The sequence below is a fragment of the Trichosporon asahii genome, assembly GCF_000293215.1.
Source record: "Trichosporon asahii var. asahii CBS 2479 unplaced genomic scaffold scaffold00056, whole genome shotgun sequence".
Lineage (NCBI taxonomy): Eukaryota > Fungi > Basidiomycota > Tremellomycetes > Trichosporonales > Trichosporonaceae > Trichosporon > Trichosporon asahii.
The window spans coordinates 395,323-412,506 of record NW_014040868.1 but is presented as its reverse complement, the minus strand read 5'-3'; the positions used below and the strand labels follow the sequence as shown (position 1 = coordinate 412,506).

General features: G+C 59.5%; 7 protein-coding genes across 7 annotated transcripts; all 7 read right to left on the bottom strand.

The window, feature by feature from the left end:
• Positions 1-404: 404 nt before the first annotated feature.
• A1Q1_03469 (uncharacterized protein) lies at positions 405-1,340 on the bottom strand (the record flags this gene model as incomplete). The annotated part of the gene is made up of 2 exons (XM_014323267.1): positions 405-1,267; positions 1,322-1,340. 2 exons carry the CDS (start codon positions 1,338-1,340, stop codon positions 405-407), a joined length of 882 nt encoding a protein of 293 aa, XP_014178742.1.
• Positions 1,341-3,009: 1,669 nt separating this feature from the next.
• Positions 3,010-4,327, bottom strand: A1Q1_03468 (cytochrome c oxidase subunit V; the record flags this gene model as incomplete). The annotated part of the gene is made up of 4 exons (XM_014323266.1): positions 3,010-3,063; positions 3,114-3,196; positions 3,307-3,441; positions 3,799-4,327. 4 exons carry the CDS (start codon positions 4,325-4,327, stop codon positions 3,010-3,012), a joined length of 801 nt encoding a protein of 266 aa, XP_014178741.1.
• Positions 4,328-7,321: 2,994 nt separating this feature from the next.
• On the bottom strand, positions 7,322-8,453 carry A1Q1_03467 (nucleus protein; the record flags this gene model as incomplete). Its single annotated transcript, XM_014323265.1, has 3 exons — positions 7,322-7,460; positions 7,793-8,258; positions 8,360-8,453. 3 exons carry the CDS (start codon positions 8,451-8,453, stop codon positions 7,322-7,324), a joined length of 699 nt encoding a protein of 232 aa, XP_014178740.1.
• Positions 8,454-8,755: 302 nt separating this feature from the next.
• Positions 8,756-10,634, bottom strand: A1Q1_03466 (uncharacterized protein; the record flags this gene model as incomplete). Its single annotated transcript, XM_014323264.1, has 3 exons — positions 8,756-9,015; positions 9,791-9,923; positions 10,356-10,634. 3 exons carry the CDS (start codon positions 10,632-10,634, stop codon positions 8,756-8,758), a joined length of 672 nt encoding a protein of 223 aa, XP_014178739.1.
• Positions 10,635-12,184: 1,550 nt separating this feature from the next.
• A1Q1_03465 (uncharacterized protein) lies at positions 12,185-13,517 on the bottom strand (the record flags this gene model as incomplete). The annotated part of the gene is made up of 2 exons (XM_014323263.1): positions 12,185-12,942; positions 13,004-13,517. The coding sequence occupies 2 exons, from the start codon at positions 13,515-13,517 to the stop codon at positions 12,185-12,187; spliced, it is 1,272 nt and encodes a 423-aa protein (XP_014178738.1).
• A 355-nt stretch (positions 13,518-13,872) lies between these two features.
• On the bottom strand, positions 13,873-15,333 carry A1Q1_03464 (uncharacterized protein; the record flags this gene model as incomplete). Its single annotated transcript, XM_014323262.1, has 1 exon — positions 13,873-15,333. One exon carries the CDS (start codon positions 15,331-15,333, stop codon positions 13,873-13,875), a length of 1,461 nt encoding a protein of 486 aa, XP_014178737.1.
• Positions 15,334-15,713: 380 nt separating this feature from the next.
• Positions 15,714-17,057, bottom strand: A1Q1_03463 (uncharacterized protein; the record flags this gene model as incomplete). The annotated part of the gene is made up of 1 exon (XM_014323261.1): positions 15,714-17,057. The coding sequence occupies one exon, from the start codon at positions 17,055-17,057 to the stop codon at positions 15,714-15,716; it is 1,344 nt and encodes a 447-aa protein (XP_014178736.1).
• Positions 17,058-17,184: the final 127 nt, after the last annotated feature.

Sequence of the window (17,184 nt, the reverse complement as noted above, 5' to 3'; positions counted from 1 at the left end):
ATGGTTGAGTCTGATGAGCATGCATGCCGCCGCGTCAGGGAGAGTGACGCAAGTCATGATCGGCGTGATGCGTGAGCCCCAAGCACTCGCGGAGCGAGTGTGCCTTCGGACGCGGGCACAACGCAGCTGGTTTGCCACTGCCATTACGCTTGCATATAGGTACGGTACAAACAACAGTCACTCCAGTGTCCGGTATTACGCAGTGTGTATCAAGGGCTGAAGGGTGAGAACGCGCGCAGCCGGGTGCGAGTTGTCGCAACTGCGAGATGTCAGGGTGAAACAGAATCAGGCGATATCGAAGACCGTCGAGGGTCACGATGGGGCGACGGAGGTTACCCCGAGATCTGGATCTCAGACAAGGACCGTCATCGGTATCATCATGTCGTGCCCAGGCCATGCGGCGATCAGGTCGCGGTGTGACCCCCGTCGACGACGAGGTCGCTGCCGGTCATGAAGGAGCTGGCGTCGGAGAGGAGGAAGACGGCGGGCCCTCTGAACTCGTCGGGCGTTGAGAGCCTTCCGATCAAGCTGCCCTTGAGCCAGATGGCGGCTAGGGCGGGCTGCTGCTCGAGGAGGTCGTCCGTGAGCTTCGTCCTGATGTAGCCGGGACTGAGGGTGTTGACACGGATACCCTTGCCTCCCCATTCCATGGCGAGGTTTTTGGCTAGCTGGATGCAGCCAGCCTTGGCGGCATTGTAGGCGGCGCACTCGAGTCCGGCGTTCGCGACATGCCCGCTCATGCTCGCGACCATGACGACGGAGCCCATGCGCTTGCCGACGGCGTAGTCGCCGTTCTCCTTGAAGAAGTTGCGCGCAAACGCCGCACACATGAGGTAGCTGCCGGTCAAGTCGATGTCGACGATGCGCCGGAATTCGGCGGGGGTGTACTCTGTCGCGCCGCGCATGAGCTGGACGCCGGCCGCGTGGAACATGCCACGGACCGGACGGCGGGCGGCACCGAAGGAAGCGGCGACAGCGGCCTCAACGGCCTCGGCATTCGTGATATCGAGTTGGGCGAAGGAGAGCGTCACGCCGGCAGAAGTCGCGGCAGCCTGAGCGGCGGACCACTCTGGCTCGACGGGTTCCAGCAAGTCGAAGGCGATCACGTCCGCTCCGCTTTCAACGAGCGCATGGGCGATAGTGAGTCCGAGGCCGCGAGCTCCGCCCGTGACGAGGATAGTGCGGTTCGAGAGGTCGAAGAGCGCTGGGGTAGGTTGGGATGCTAGAGCTGCCGTTAGCCAGGCCGAGGGTTGCCACCAGAGTGGGACTGGAGACAGGATCGGACATGCCCGAAGTTAAGTTTGGGCAGGGAAGGACTGACCGATGTCTGCGGCGGTCATTGAACTCTTCGTTGGCTAGGTGATTCTCGTTGTTGTTATCTGTGCATGGGAGGAAGTCCAGCAGACAGCCTTATGTACATGCCGGCCTGCCCAGCCCACAGCTGACGGGCAGCTGACATTGCAGCCCACCTTGGCCGTCTTCGGTCCAGGCATCCAGGCATCCAGGCATCAGGCAGCCCAGGCCAAGTTGCCGTGTTTCGTCCGCCCCGGACATTACCCCAACACCCATCCAGAGCGAGCCAGGCAGGATCCAGCCGTCTTGCGTATTTTCGATTTTCCTCGCTGCATTTTCGCATTATTGTTGTCTGTCCCTCGCGCGGGCTGTCGTTTACGCATCTGGCCCCTTTGGATGATTGGCGCGTGATCAGCAGTCGCGCTCGTCCACCGGCGACGGCCGAGATCCCGGTATCCACTTGATCCACTCTGCGTCAGCCTGCTCCAAATTCAAGAAGAGCTGGGGCCGGCGCGGGCCGGTGTATACCGCAGCACGCGCTGAACAGATGACCAAGCGGTGGCGCAGCGTTGCACCACATGTCACACTGGACCTGGCGGGTCCAGCGGAGCGGGCGAGGAACGGAGGTACAGAGGAACAACATCGATGACTGCTGGACCTGCTGAGCCACTTGGCATCGCGTATGCGGCGTCGCGTTGCGCAGTAACACTGCTGTCGCTTGTCGTACGCCCAAAGCGGGCAACTCTGCGACAGCAAATCTGCAAGCAAAGTCTGGCCCGAAGTGCCAGGCAGATTACACCAATGAGCAAAGTTCGGGTCCTTCCTTCTCGCCCTCGCGATTCAGACCTGAACCAAAACAATGACTCCCAGTTTCCCAATGTCCCAAAGTTAGCATTCATCCAGCCCACGTCGCAGATCTGGGCAGGGCGGCTTGGCCGCCGCTGGGTGAGGTGCCGAGCTACGCGAGCGCTGGAGGCTGGGAGACAAGACAGAGATAGCGGAGTATGCGGGGCTAGTGCAGACTGAGCGCCTACGGAAGCTACGGTACGCAGTCCGTGCCTCGACCCGCCGTCCCACCGGAGCAAGCGCGGCCCAGCAGGCCCAGAGCGACCCAAGACTTTCGTCATACTCTTCATTCCGCGCTCTCACGCACCTAGGCTCGCCGTCTTGCTCTAGTCAACACCGGAGTCTGTCGCTCACTGTCACTGACGTTCTCCGCAGTGGCCAACTGGTCAGACTCATCTGCTCCATCTCTCGCACGGCGCTCCACAAAGCGCTGCGCCGCACGGCACCACTGACCCCACCCCACAACAAAGCAGCTCCGTCACGTTCTCCAACTCATCACAGACCGCAAGGACGGGACCGCATTCCGCGCGCTCCGCTCACAATTGCGGTCTCATGACCACGCCGAAGTCACGCCGAGAAAGCAAGAGACTGAAACCGGCCGGACCACGGCGTACGGCCGACGCGGCCGATCCAGCGTAACGGTCCTCAACCCCCAGAAGTCACGAGATCGCGACCGCGAATTATCTCTCTGTTCTCTCCAACCTCCGAGGCTTATCCGTGCTCCCTTCTCGGCCCGACGACCCCGAGCCCCCGCTGCTAGATATCGTTTCATTATCGGATGACTTTGGATTATTGCTATTGCTATGCAGATGCGATTCATCATCCTTGAATCCGATTTTGCTACGAATGGATGTCTCCCATGTTGTTTGTTTAGTCGCACATAACCATACCCTTGCCCTTGTAACCCTCCGACGAGATACCGGACTGTAGCAAGTTAGCATCCGCATTACTGACCAGTTTTGGCATCGACTCACGATCGGGTTGGAGTTCTGGGACTTGAGGTACTCGTTGGACATCTCCTGGTACTCGCGGTTCCAGGTCTTGGGGGGAGGAGGAGCTGTTGGACGATCGCGATAAGAGGGATAACAAAAGGCACAGTGAGATCAAGCCCGTCGAGAAGAGCAAATGTCAGCAACAGAATCGGCGCAACGAGACGGAATGACGTACCCTGCGAGCGGACGAAGGCGAAGACGGAAACGGCGGCGGCAACGCAAGCGAGGACACCAGCGAAGACCTTCATCTTTCCTCCCTCCGGAAGGATGGGGGCACGGGGTCCGTGGGGGCCGAAGGCGATGAAGTAAGCTGTACCCGTTAGCTCGCTGTCTCTTGCACAAGTCTGGGATCCATCCTCCTTCCGACGTTATCTCGGCACAGATGTCATGCCATGCTTTGTCATGTCACCGAAGCCGATGAGAATCGGCGCGCGCAGGATTGGGAGACCAGAAGCCGGAGGCTGGATGCCGGAGAACGAGGCGCAGGGGCAACGCCACATGAGGGCGACCCGACCCGAACTGAGCAACCGAGGTCATGTGTCCTCATGCACCGAGGCCGCTATGCACACACCGCGCGTCAACGGCGATAGCGAGCGCAATGCAACCGTCGGTGCAGCGGAGTGCATGCCCGGGCGTCGTTCCAGGCGGTGATGTTGAGACCACGAACGGTTGGGACCTCGGCTCGAACTACACCCGATAGGTCCCGACGAAATGTCTGGCTGGCGGTTGGCCAATGGACCGTGGGCGTAATTGTGATGGCCGCCGATTCCTGGCTCCTGGTCCGTCTCCGTCCTTGCCTGCATCGATGCAGTCGGTCGTGTGCGCAGCGGGGGCGTTACGTGTGCTTCGGTTTCCATGGATCCATGCTTGCGCGATCGGTGACATGACGTTGCAAAATGGCGCACTCTTGCAGATGCGCCAAATAATTCTTCCTTCCGACGTTCTGAATACTCACCGGCCTTCTTCTCATCGGTGGTGAGCTGCTTCCAGTCCTTCTTCTGGGCCTCCTCGAGGGCCTGGAAGACCTCGTACTGCTCGGCGGCGGGGAGCTTGCTCCAGTGGGCCTCAATGTTGGAGAGGAGGGCACCGTCCTGGTTTGAGCGCGACGAGACGACGTGAGGGGCGGTGGTCGAGGCGGCGCGGGCGAGCTGGGGGACGCGGGTAGCGCGGATGGCGGCCGTGCGGAGGAGCGACATTTTGGCGGCGAGGAGTGGGAGGGTGGTGAGGAGGGGAGGGAGAAGGAGAGTGTGGTGTGAGCGACTAAGACTCGGGGTTGAGTGGTGAGTTGGTGGTGCTTGACTTGTTGCAACTGCCTGGCCTGCCATAGGGCAGAATCGGGCCCAAAGGCAGGCAGCGCTCTGCCTGGGTGCAGCCGCCCAGCGTTGTCGGCATTACAAAAGTTCCGTCGCCCATACAGGCGATGTGGCGGGCGATCCGCCGAGTTGTTCCGTATGGGAAGCCCTGCCAGGCCCTTACCACGGCCAATCATTTTCGGAAGCCGCTGCGCTCACTACGAATCCGCAATTACGATGATGCAGCACAGAACAGAGACCGGGGCATGCTTCTGGCATCGTGCAGTGTGCCGTTCGTAGGGGAACGCTCGGGTGGATGACGGACGATGCATACGGGTGTCTAACTCGGCGCAGGATGATTTCCATTGCAGCCAGCTATCAGCGCTGATAATGAGAAGAAATTGACACGAGGGTGCGCCGTCGGCCAATCAGATCGCGCTTGAATCGGGTCCATATCAAGTGGCCGACTGTTAGGCGAGCGAAGCCACCAAGCCCCCAGGCCATGGACATCTCCCGTGACCCAGGCCCACTCGATAGCCCGTCTCGGTGGAGCAGAGAGGTTCCAGCCCTCGCTCCTCAACGGACGCGGACAGCATGCGGCCTCCACTTCCCCAGTCCCCTGCACCGTGCATCGTCATCTCTTGGAGCTCAAGGTCGAGTTCTCACGCTACCACTTCAAGCATACCGATGGGCTCAGCTGCACAGACTTGTCACCTGCCAACCAACAAACATTCTCGAACCGCAAGGGCAGCCATTGAGCAAGAGCACATCTTTGGCACTGCAAAGTTGACTGAGATAGTCGCGACTGGTTTCTACTGCCCGGGTCTAGTTCGTGCTCACAACAGAGGAGTGCCAACAATAGTGGACACTGTTCTACAAGCGACGGGCGCTAGCCGTGACCAAGGAAGCTGGCTGTATGATGGCGAGCGAGAAGTGATCGACCGTGCGAGACCTCGAATCTAGCGAACGCCGGCTCCGAAGCTGAGCACGGCCCGTCACATGCATCACGTCCCATCGCAACGATCCGCAACCATCATCACTGCGTTGGCTACTCTGCGATGTGGCTGGCACGCCGTGGGAGACCTTGATTTTGGCGAAGGCAGTCGCCAACACGGGCATGTCCTACACGGGCTCGAACCGTGTGAGCAGCCCGATGACCTTCAGTGGCAATGTGCAAGCTGGGCACACTCGAACTGTCCGTCGAAATGTCCGCGGACCACACCCCGAACACGAAAAATCTCCAACATGAGGGGTCTCTGCTAGTGCCGCTGGGGCCAACCTCTACTACTGATTGCATTTGCACGAACGGCAGGTCTGGGCGTACGACTTACGCCACGGCCTTGCGAGACCGGCGCACGTTCCGCTCCACTGTCGATATCGCGCCCCAACACACATGGCGTTTTCCACCATGAAGCTTGTCAGAGTCATGCGCAATGTAACGATCGCATGCTAAGACAGTGGTGGGCGTACACCTGAACACTGCACGTCCGTGTGTCCTCAAGACGTCAGCCAAGCTGATGTCCCGGCGAGACATGTCTTATTAAGTGCGAGTCACTGTGGCTGTGTGAGGAGGCTGCCGAGCACTGCCAATAAGCGTCGAGGTGTCAAATGTCAGTGCACCATGTCGGAGTGAGAGGTGAGGCTGGCGAAGAGGCTTGGTGATTGAAGCGGCTGTCTTTGAGCTGGGAGCAGCCGGTCCGTCGTAATCAGGTCGTCGCTTTGTGTAGTGAGCACCAGCGTCGGCGTCAGTGAGGCAAGACAAGCGAAGTAAGAGGCTACGCCCAGCCAGTTCGGAGAGATTCGACTATGGAGTTCAAAAGTGTATCGATTGCACGAGAGCGGCTCTGGCGTCCAGACTCCCATTGTCGAGGAAGAACAGATCGTTGTTGACAGTGGACATACGCAGGAGCTATGATCTCGTCAGCCTCACGACGAGTGGGGCTCATCCGTAATGTCCATCAGTTCATGTACCTAGGAGTGTCGGAGGCGCCGACGCATGTTAGGAGAACCTTCTCTACTCAATCAATCAGTGCCTCTCCGTTGTACAGTTGTGCCTTGCAAGAGCGCAAGGAAGAACCAGCGTACCCTCTGCGGGTGTTTGAAACCTTATCCCTCACTCTTTGTGCACACTTGGAGTGCCCGTTTCGGCGCTCTCACGCTCCTTATGCGTGCATGTTTGCATGCATTCATGCAGGAACCCAAACACATCTCAAAGCACGCAGAGCACAAGGACAGCTCTAACTCCCCATTCCTGGGTCCCCGATGCCCCTCCTTCCCCCACGGCACGAGGTGATTCGCACCCCCACTCCTCATGCCTTCACCCCTTTCTTCTCCCCTCGTCCCCTTGCAATGTTTCGCTGTCCGAATGCGACACTGTTTCGAAACAGCCAGCATCGCCACGAGCCACTAGCGTCCAGCGGCAGACATGCGAGACGCACATTCGGCACTTTGAACATCTTCACGCACGCCTCACGCGCTCACGCATCGCATTCTGGCTTTCTGCATCCGGCAGCTCCGTCCGGCTCGGAAGGCACGGGAACGGCATCCGGCGTGACGCAGGCGGGTGACTGGACCCTGTGTCAGGATCGGCGCGACGCGTCGGGCTGAGACTCACGTATGCCCCCTCTTTGTCTTGTCTCTAGAGCAGTGGCTGCTGCGTAGAGTGTCAGCGTCAAGGATTTTTCTGATCATCATACGGCGGCGCCATCAGTAGTTTGTCAGTTGGGTCAGTGTGTCAGTCGATGCGACGCACAGACTTGCAGAACGGTCGAGCAAATCGCATCAACCGGTAAATTATACGCTTCTAGATGAAACTACGTGAAACTCATGCGCTGGCAGGAAGATACTCTCTTTTTAATGACCGAATGGGAATCGTTAGGTTAGACTAGGCTACAAGATTTAGAAGAGAGCAGCGAGGGCACCAGCGGCGAGGGCGAGGCCGACGGCGGGGGCGGCCATGCCGGCAGCAGAGTTGCCCTTGTCGCCGTTGCCGGCAGCGGAGGACTGGCCGGCAGCAGCGGTGCCGGTCTGCGAGCCGCTGGCACCGTTGGCACCACCGTTGTTGCCGTTGTTGTTGCCGCCAGCACCGCCAGCACGCCGTCAGTGCCGTTGCCATTGGCGCCGGCACCGCCAGCACCAGTGGTGCCGTTGCCAGAGCCGTCAGTGCCGTTGCCGCCGGCGCCAGCACCGCCGACGGTGGAGTTGCCGCCGGCACCGCCAGCACCAGTGGTGCCGTTGCCGGTGCCGTTGGCACCAGCGGCGCCGCCAACACCGCCAGTGGCAGCGGTGGCGTTGCCGGTCTTGTCGTTGGCGTCAACGGTGAAGTAGTTGGCACCGACAACGTTGCCGATCTTCGAGTCAGAGATGTACTTCTGGAGGTCGAAGTCCTGGACGTTGGCGACCTGGTCGGCACGAGCGTAGTCGGCAGGGGGGGTGAAGTCGTTGCCCTGGTTGAAGACGGCAAAGACGTAACGGTGGGCACCCTCGTCCTGGGGACCGGGGGCAGCGTACTGCTTGACGGTGGTGCCGTCAGAGTAGTTGAGAACGTAGGGGCCACCGGCCTTGTCGGTGTCGTTGAGGTGGATGTTGTTGATCAGCCAGTGGAGCTTGGGGGTGTCGGGCTGTCCGGCGCGGCCAGCGTCAACGAGCATGGCAGTGTAGGCGACGTTCTCAGCCTTCTTGGTGGGGGCGGGGTTGATGACGAGCTTGTCCGGGAAGGCGTTGGCCTGGCCGGTGGTGAAGGCGTAGCCGGCCTTGGAGAAGTCGACGGTGCCCCAGTTGCCCTGGATGAGACCGACAATGTCGTTGATGGGGACGATGTTGGTCAGGTTGGCGGCTGCGCAATGTCAGTCAAACTGTGCTATCGGAGTCGCTGGCGATTGCTGCGCAGTGCAGCCGCCTGATCGCCTCTGGCAGCGAGGAAAAGACGCTACTCACCAGTGAACTGGCCGACGGCCTCCTGGACCTGCTCGGGGGTGAGCTCGGCGGCGGCGCCGTTAGCGAGGAGGATGGGGATGAGAGCAGCGAGCATGGTAGTTGGAGAAAGGAAGGAGTGTATGAGAGAAAGGGGGAAAGGCAAAGGTGGGGTGTTGTGGACGCGCTTTTATGTGGTGGTTGCTCTCACTCGACGGTCGGGAGAACTGGAGCAGCGGCACGGCACGGTACGGTAGTGCAGTAGGGGGAGTAGGGGGAGGAAGGGGGAGCAGTGGGGTGGGACAGCGCGGTCATCGAAGCGGCTCGCGGCTCGGAAGGGGCGCACGGCGAACATGCGCAATGAGCGCACGGGCAGAGGGCCAGAGACAGGGAGGGAGCAAGGGCTGAGGGTCAGAGGGGTCAGAGGGCGCTCAGCGTGAGGTCAGCGGCTGAGGATGAGGTATCGAGAGAGGGTGGAGAGGGTGGAGTAAGGCTTCTGGCGTTGAGCCTTAGTGCGGCGAGGACGTGCAGCGCGTGCTCACTCGTCAGCGCCGGGGCTTGGAGCGTGACAGAACCAGAAACGACAGGAATCCTCCTTTGATCCTGGAGTCCTGTCCCTGGGTCGCGCTCATCGAGGGCCTGAGGGACCGGAGGGTCTCGAGGCTCATCGAGACGAAGAGCTAACGACGTTAATTAGTTCTGAATACGGGCCGCTCGTATTGCGATTGGCAGCAGGGCAGAGGGATCCGGCACCCCTCCGATGATACCGCCCAGCGGGTCCAACGGCATGCAGGCGCGGCACGCAGGCTAAATGCAGGCTCTGGAAAAAAGTTTGATGGAAGGGCAGGGCGCGTCAGGGCACACAGGTCCGGCCCCAGGGTCAACAACGCGCCCTGAAAGTCAGACACGTCCGCAGCAACCAACACCGCCCCAAACCATGTACGCGCACGGCGCGTAAACCGATGAGGCGAATGCGGGCGCGGGCGGCGGCAGTGCTGTCTGTGTATCTGTGTGTCGGCGGACTGTAATCTGCTTGGGTGCTCCGTTGAGTGTGTGTTCAGCAGGCTCAGAATACGCAGAGTATGCCTCTCTGACGAGCGACCTTGCCCTGGAGTGAGGCGCCAAACACAAAAACATGCGGACAGTTGATCGCTTCGGAGCTTCGGACGTGCGACCGAGCGCACTATTGATACTAGCACGCGCTACGGAACAACATAAGCCTCTTGGCTGTTCTGACGCGGCGTGAGCGGCGGCGGCTCGGCGCGGCGCACGGCGTCACATGTGATCGGGACGCGGTTCAGTGTGCCGCGACAATTCGCCAGAAACAGCAACAGCGACGCGTAGGAAGGACGCGCCGAGTAACGATGTCCTAGCCATGTCCTGCATGTTCAATGAGGTTCTGCATGTCCTGTGGTCGAGACTGGCGAACGAGGGACTGGAAGGGACCTGCAATACCTTGAGGATCGGGATTGCCAGGGCCATCCATTGCCCAACTGACAGAACTCTCCAAGTTGCTTTCAGGTGGACTGCTCTTTGGATCTGCCGCGCTGCCGACTCCCTCGATACCTCGCGAATCGTCGAGGACGTACTGCCCTGCTGCTCCGTGTCTGCATTGCAATCCTTGACATTGGGACGCAGAAGAGCGGAGGCTCCGACGGGCGTCAGCTGCTGGCGGTGGGCAGCAGCAAATCTGAAACTCTCGCCTCAACTCTTGACACTTGCCCAAAACAGTCAAACCAAGCCTATTACGCATTCGCCTTATTGCATGGTGTAATCCGGATTAACGGTCGCGAACACGTTCGTCATCCGTCACACTAATTGACCTTCCCCTTGCCTTCCCTCGACGCCGACCCCTCCGATTCAGTCCTCCGTTGGCAGCTGAATCATGAATCAGCAGCATCTAGACCTACTGCAGCGCCAATTGGCATGACAAGGCATGCAAGGCAACGGGGCAGTAGCCGCCTAGCCGCCTGAACAACCTCGCTAGCAGACGCAGATCTAGCTCTTCTGGGCAACTAACCTCGACAACCCCTTTGAGAATCTCCTCGGGTCCTCGAAAAGCATCCGTCCAGGCCAGGGCGCCCAGGGCGGTAAGGGCACGGCTGCTGCGCACGAATATTGCCCCGCCGATCACAATACCGTTCTGCTGCCCCTCCTCTGACCCTTCGACGTTCCTCTCGATCCTCTCTGCCGTTCCTGTCGCTCTGTCCTGTCCCACTTCACTCAACGTCGCCAAATCCGATACCTGTCTCGTCTCGGTACTCTCGGTGAAGCACTGTGGGGTCTCTCGGCATTGCATTGCAGTCTGTCCTATTGTCCTGGAGAAGCTCAGAGTTTCGTTCCTGCACGTCTTGCGTCCTGACTGAACATAATGCCGCATGTCCTTTACGCGATCACTGCCGCGGAAGCAATACACTTGTGTCTGATGAATGTCTGGAATGACTTGTGAGACTCGCTGTGTCTGTCTCTTGTCTCTTGATGAGGGAACCGAACACCGGACACCGTGCGCCTCCCGCGGAGCTGTCAGCCAGCCGTGCGCCTGTTGTAGATGAGAGCCGTGAGGTGGCAAGACAGAGGGGCAAGGAGCCGCACCCGTTTGTGCGCGTCAGGCAGGCATGTTCCGAACTCTACTACACCCACCCGCCAGCTACCAGTGGCGACCGGAGGTATGCATAGGTGCTGGTGTGCCAGAAATAATTCTACTGAGGTTGTCGTACTGCGAGGAGGTCTTTCGGGCATCAGATCGATTCCAGCTCGCAACTTGCGCAGTTGCGCAGCTCTGTTAGTTCCTTCGCCCTGCCTGCTCTCGCGCCCTCTCTCCCAGCAAAGGGCACGGCGTTACCTGCGGTTCTGATCTACGCTGCGCAGCATGCGCAGAGGCACCGGATGGAGGAATCGATACCAACAAAAGTGGATCACTTTACGCGATCGTGCCCTCGACGATGACGGAGTGCTCGAAGCTCGCGAAGTGGGTGATGCCATGGTACCATATGCATGCCAGGTGGGTCCGCGCAGCAATCCAGCTCGACGTCATTGGACGTACCGTGCCGCGTGCCGAGCGTCATCGTCGTCATTAGACTGCTTGCCGAAGGGAGCAACCCCGGCGAAGGGAGCGAGGGCTAGGAGGATATAGGAGGGGTCCGGCTCCTATGCAGGGTGGACCACAAAAAACCAGGCCGGATAGGGCCAGTCGAGGGACGGGTCGAGGGATTTGTCGATCGCGCCTCGTCTGCCTCGTCCGACGGACGCGCTTTTCGGCCTTGCAGCGCCGATACTCGTCTGATCCTTTTGTCTGGCTTTTGCCACCCACTGCAACGCTGACGTCTCTGTGATCTGCGAGGCTGTGCTCGCCACTGATCCAGAGACTCTTGGCTGTAGGGAGCTCGAGGGCAGCAGAGCTGGCTGTGGTGCGGGGCAAGACGCGTGCCGCAGACGTCGGATAGGCACACTTGCTGCGTACTCCCCTTCTGCCATGTGTTGCTCAACGTAAGTGCGCCGCCTGGAGCGCGTACACGAGGTACGTGAGCAGAAGTGTGACTCAAGCATGCTTCGCCCAAAGCTTCTGTCTCGGTGTATCCACAGTCCTGGATCAGGCTACGCCTTCCGTGGGTGTCGGGCGGTGGGTGCTCTCGGCGCTGTCGTTGTCAGTTACTCCACCACGACCTGACAACTCCTGCTGCGGTGCGGACTTGGGCGCCGAACGATCATCGAGTGAGGGGTCAAATGTACATCTTAATTTAAACGCTGAAAGCATGTGCGGATAACCGTCTTGCTGCACATAACGGAGCAGAACGAGCAGTGGCATGGGGCGTGTGGATCTGGTGAGAAGGGCTTCAGCCTGGTGCAGACTCAGCGAGTGCGTGAGGCAGCTGCAGACTTGGCGGGCTTGTCGCCTTTCGAACCAGTCGCCTTAGACTTGTTCTTCGTCGAGCCTTTGTTGGGTTTTCCCGAGTTGGCGATGTGGTCGAACCATCCACTGAGCTCGCTGCGCTTGAACACGTCCTCCCACGGACCGGAGCGGATCCAGCTCTCCATTGATACGAGGTGGACGTCCTTGAGGCGAGCCTCGTACTCCTCTTGCGATTTGTGCGCTTTGCGCAACAGGGTCAGGAACTGCTGGCGCACGGTGTAGCGTTTGCCCCTCTTCAGCCCTTTGAAGGCGTCCTCACGCTTCACGCCTTCGGGGATGATGGACGAGTAGTTTACAATTGTGACTCGAGCTCTGGAGGCCGCGACTGCCGTGGCAAGCTGCAGCCAGAGGTCGGACTGCCAGCACGACTGCTGTTTCGTGGAACCGACCTGTGAAGCATCACAACCACAGGGGCACGATGGGCATCCCTCTTCGTACCACCCGGTATCATGGTGCTTGCAGTTCGGCGCCCACTCGATCTCGGGCGAGATCGTCTTGAAGACGAGCGTTATATCCGTTACATTCGAAGGAATGATAGCCATGAGTTTTTTGGCTCCCGCATGGCCGTGCGGGCAGTCGTCCTCGGGGTCGTCAAAGTACGGATACCTTTCGTCACGGAACCGCGAAACCTTGAAGTTGTGGGGCTCGAGTGCCACCACAAATCGAGAGGCAGATTTGGCGAGCTCAGGTAGAAAGGCTGACGCCATCCGAGAGAATGGGGTAGTTCTTGATGACGACTGTCTCCGCAGAGGACCTACCGAGACCGTCGAAGAACTTGCACGTGGGGAACGGGTGACCGCCGTCGTCCGGATGATCGTAGTGATGGTAGGAGTAACTCTTACATTTGTCGCAGTTGTGGCGACAGACGGGGTCGTGACACTCAGCAATGCCATTTTGGCACGGGAACGCCAACTCGATCGTGAGAACCTCTGCCTTCACGGTCACACTGCGTGGCTCTTGAAGCCTTTCCCAGCCCACGCAAGTGTCGTGAGGGTGGCAAGGAATAGTGATGGTGCGCACGCGGTTCTGAATCCCTGCGCGCTCCTTGTTCGAGACGGGGTTCGGGACCTGGAGGTTGGAAATATCGAGGAAGGGATAGGGGTTCGGCGCGTGAGGGAAAGCGAACCCCGCCTTGGCGAAGCGGAGGTGGTCGTAGAACAGGGGATGAACCAACGCCTTGAGCTCCCTGCAGACGGTAAGAAGGCTGAGGAGGTCGTCGCAGGGCAGCTGCCTGACTATCATGAGCTTCAGCTCGACGGGTAGCTGCAGCATGTCGGTGGAAGGGTGATGTTTTCGCAAAAGAAGGTTAGAAGGACACAGTCGAAAGTGTCTGACCTAGTAGCAGAAAACGACGGAGGGGCTCGAGCGTCCGTGTCAAAGGTGACAGGAGGCCAGGAGGGGTGACTCAACCGTGTCGCTTGCGCCCTTAGGAATCGTCGATTAGCGGTTCGCCCTGGCGTTGTCAGTTGCTCCACCACTATCTGACATCTGCTGTTTCGGTGCGGACTCGGACGCCGAAGCTTAGAGGGAGTGTGCAAATGTACATCTTAACTTAAACGCTGAGCGCGCGCGTATCGGAAAGTTCGACTGGATGATCTGGGCGAGGTGGGATGTTGGGAACTTCACATCACAAGCCCGAAGAGGAAGTGGCATCAATCTCCATGGGCACAGAGCGGTCGGCAGGCTCAGAGAGAGTGGCTTGTTTGGCAGTATCGGCGGAGGCGGCTTCGGCAGACTGCGTGCCGTCCTTCGTAGTACTTGCTTTCGCAGACTTGACCTTCTGCTTTGCAGTCTTGGTCTTGGGCTTCTTTGCGATCGCCTTCCACTTCGCCTTCGTCTTGAGCTTCTCGACGCGGTCGAGCCAGAGGCTGATCTCCTTGCGCTCAAAGACGTCCTCCCAAGCTCCGGAGCGGATCCAGTTCTCCATCGACATGAGGTGCACGTTGGGCAGGCGCGCGTCGTATGCCTCCTTCGTCTCGTGTGCGTCGCGCAGTTCGTTCAAGAACGTCTTGCGCGCGGTGAGACGCTTGCCGCCGCGCTTGAGAGTCTCGAGTGCTTCGAAGCGGTTGACACAGTCGGGAATGATCGCGGAATAGTTGACAATGTTGATGCGGGCCTTCGACTTGGCTACACCACTCGCAAGATCTCTCCAGAATTCAGACTGCCAGCAGGACTGCTGCTCCTCCTCAACGTCGTCGTCTGAGTGGAGGACGTCCCGGTCACAGCAGCCTCCGCCACAGGGGCATGGAGTGACACACCCTCGAGCGTACCAGTCGTACTCGTAGTGCTTGCAGCCAGGCGCCCACTCCGTTCCGGGCTTCGGCGTCATGAACACCAGCGTGACTTCTGTGGCGTTGCTCGGAATCATGTCCATGAGTGCCATGGCTCCCATGTGGTCATCTCCGTTGGGGCAGGCGTCGGCGAAGTAGTATCCCCCGACTGTCTCGCTGTTCGGCAGCGCGTGTGGCTCGAGCACAACCACGAACTCAGACGCAGCATCGGCCAGCTTTGGCAGGCAGGTGGAGCTTTGGCCATTCAGAAGGGCGGGGTAGTTCTTGATGACGACCTTGTTCGGCGTGATACTGTGGAGAGCATCGATGAATCCACACTCGGGGAAAGGATGGGCGCCATCAGCATCGTGATCGTCGTCGTTCATCTGGCATCTGCCGCAGTGACCGCAGCGGACAGGACGGTGGCCACAGGCGATACCATCGGGCGAAGGGAAGGCGAGCTCGACTTTGAGAACTTCAGCGTTGGGTGGCAGGATGCGTTTCTGCAGGTTCTGCCAGCCAGCACAGGAGGCAAAGAAGTGCGGAACGATGGTGATAGTGCGAATGCCGTTGACGATACTGTCGCGCTCCTCATCGAGGACGGGGTTGGGAACCTGCAGGTTGGGTACGTCGAGGAGGGGGAACGGATTGGGCGCGTGAGGGAAAGCGAAGCCGGCTTTCGTGAACAGCATGTGCTCGTAGAAGAGGGGGTGAACAAGCGCCTTGAGCTCCTTGCTCACCGTGAGAAGGGTGAACATGTCCTCGCGGGGCAACAGCCGGAGGATGATGAGCTTCAGCTCGACCGGCAGCTGCAGCATCTTGTTGGGAGGGTGAGTGATGGCGACGCTGCGAGTGAGTCGAGAAAACAATATGAAAGCGTGAGACCTGTGTAGCAGGTAACCGAGTGAGGGGCTCGAGCGGCCATGTCGACAGGAGGGGTGAGTCAACCGTCGTCGCCTTGCGCCCTAGGGATGATCGTCGATTCACGGTTCGCCCTGGCGTTGTCCGTCGCTCCACCACGATCCCACGAACGGACAACTGCAGTTCGGTGCGAACTCGGGCTCTGACACCTGATAAGAGGGCACAGGTACATCATAATCTCTACGCTGAACGCGCGCGGTGTTAACTACAGGTAAGGAGCGGGTCGCCATGCCCGAGATCCAGCTTGAGTTGTTCCGCTGGATCGGAAGGCAAAGGCTTAGTCGTCCGCAGGAGCAGCAGACAAAGACGCAGTCGCGGTGCCTGTGGGTTTGACAGTAGGAACGGTTGTGGGCACAGCGCTCATCGTCGCTGGAGAACTCTTCGCCTTGGATGTGAGCTTCTCGATACGCGCGAGCCAGCGGTTGATCTCCTTGCGTCCGAAAACATCCTCCCATGCGCCAGAACGGATCCAGCTCTCCATCGAAACAAAGGCGATATCGGCAGCACGCGCTTCGTATTCCTCTTGCGAGGCATGCGCTTTGCGCAGCTGACGCAGGATCGTTTTGCGCACCGTGCTCCGCTTGCCTTTGTCGAGCGCTCTAAGAGCTTCGTAGCGATCCAGTCCGTCAGGGATGATGGCCGAGTAGTTCACGATGGTGATGTGTGCCTTCGAGGCGGCCATCCCACTTGCGAGGTCGATCCAGAACGCAGACTGCCAGCATGATTGCTGCAACATGTCGTCCCCGAACGACATGCCACCGCCATGGCAACCACCACCACAGGGACACGGCGTCACGCAGCCATCCTGATACCAGTCATACTCGTAGTGCTTGCAGTACGGGGCCCACTCCGCACTTGAGTATGGGGTGTAAAACACAATGGTCAGGTGCTTTACCCCTGCCGGGATCATGTTCATGAGTGCGCTCGCGCCGAGATACTTGTCGCCGTCCGGACAAAGGTCGGCGAAGTAAGGACCCTCGCGGTAGCTTGTGTCCTCCAAGGTGTGTGGCTTGAGCACAATGACCATTTCCGACGCGTCTTCGGCCAGCTTCGGTAGGGAGACGAGGCGACTTGCACCGTTTAGAAGGACTGGGTAGTTCTTGATGACGATCTTTTTGGCGCGGACGTTAGCGAGGGCAGCGATGAACCCGCAAAGGAGATGAGGGTGGATGTGATCCTCGTCGTCGTCATCATACTCGGGGCAGACCCCGCAGATGTCAGGTTTATGGCAGCAAGCCATGCCATCACGGTATGGATATGCGAGCTCGATTTTGAGCACTTCAGCTCTGGCAGGCAAGTGTGAGGTTTGGATGGTCTGCCAGCCCGTGCACCCTGCGTGGTCGTGAGGGGCAACCGTGATTTGGCGGATTCCTTTCATGATGGCTTCGCGTTCTTCGTCAGACACGGAGAGCTGGCCTTTGAGATTAGGGATGGACAGAAAAGGATACGGGTTGGGGGCATGGGCGAAAGCGAACCCCGCTTTGGTGAACGCCAGGCGTTCGTAGAACACAGGATGGACGAGCGCCTTGAACTGCTTGCTGACGGAGAGGAGGGTGAACAAATCCTCGCTTGGCAACTGTCGGAGGATCACGAGCTTGAGCTCGACGGGGAGCTGCAGCATCTTGATGGGAGGGTGAGTGATGTCGATGGTGCGAGCGAGTTGAGAAAGACGAAGTGGAAAGCGTGGGACATGTGTAACAGAGTGAGGGGCTCAGGCGCGATCGACCGTCCGTGTCGAGAGGTGACAG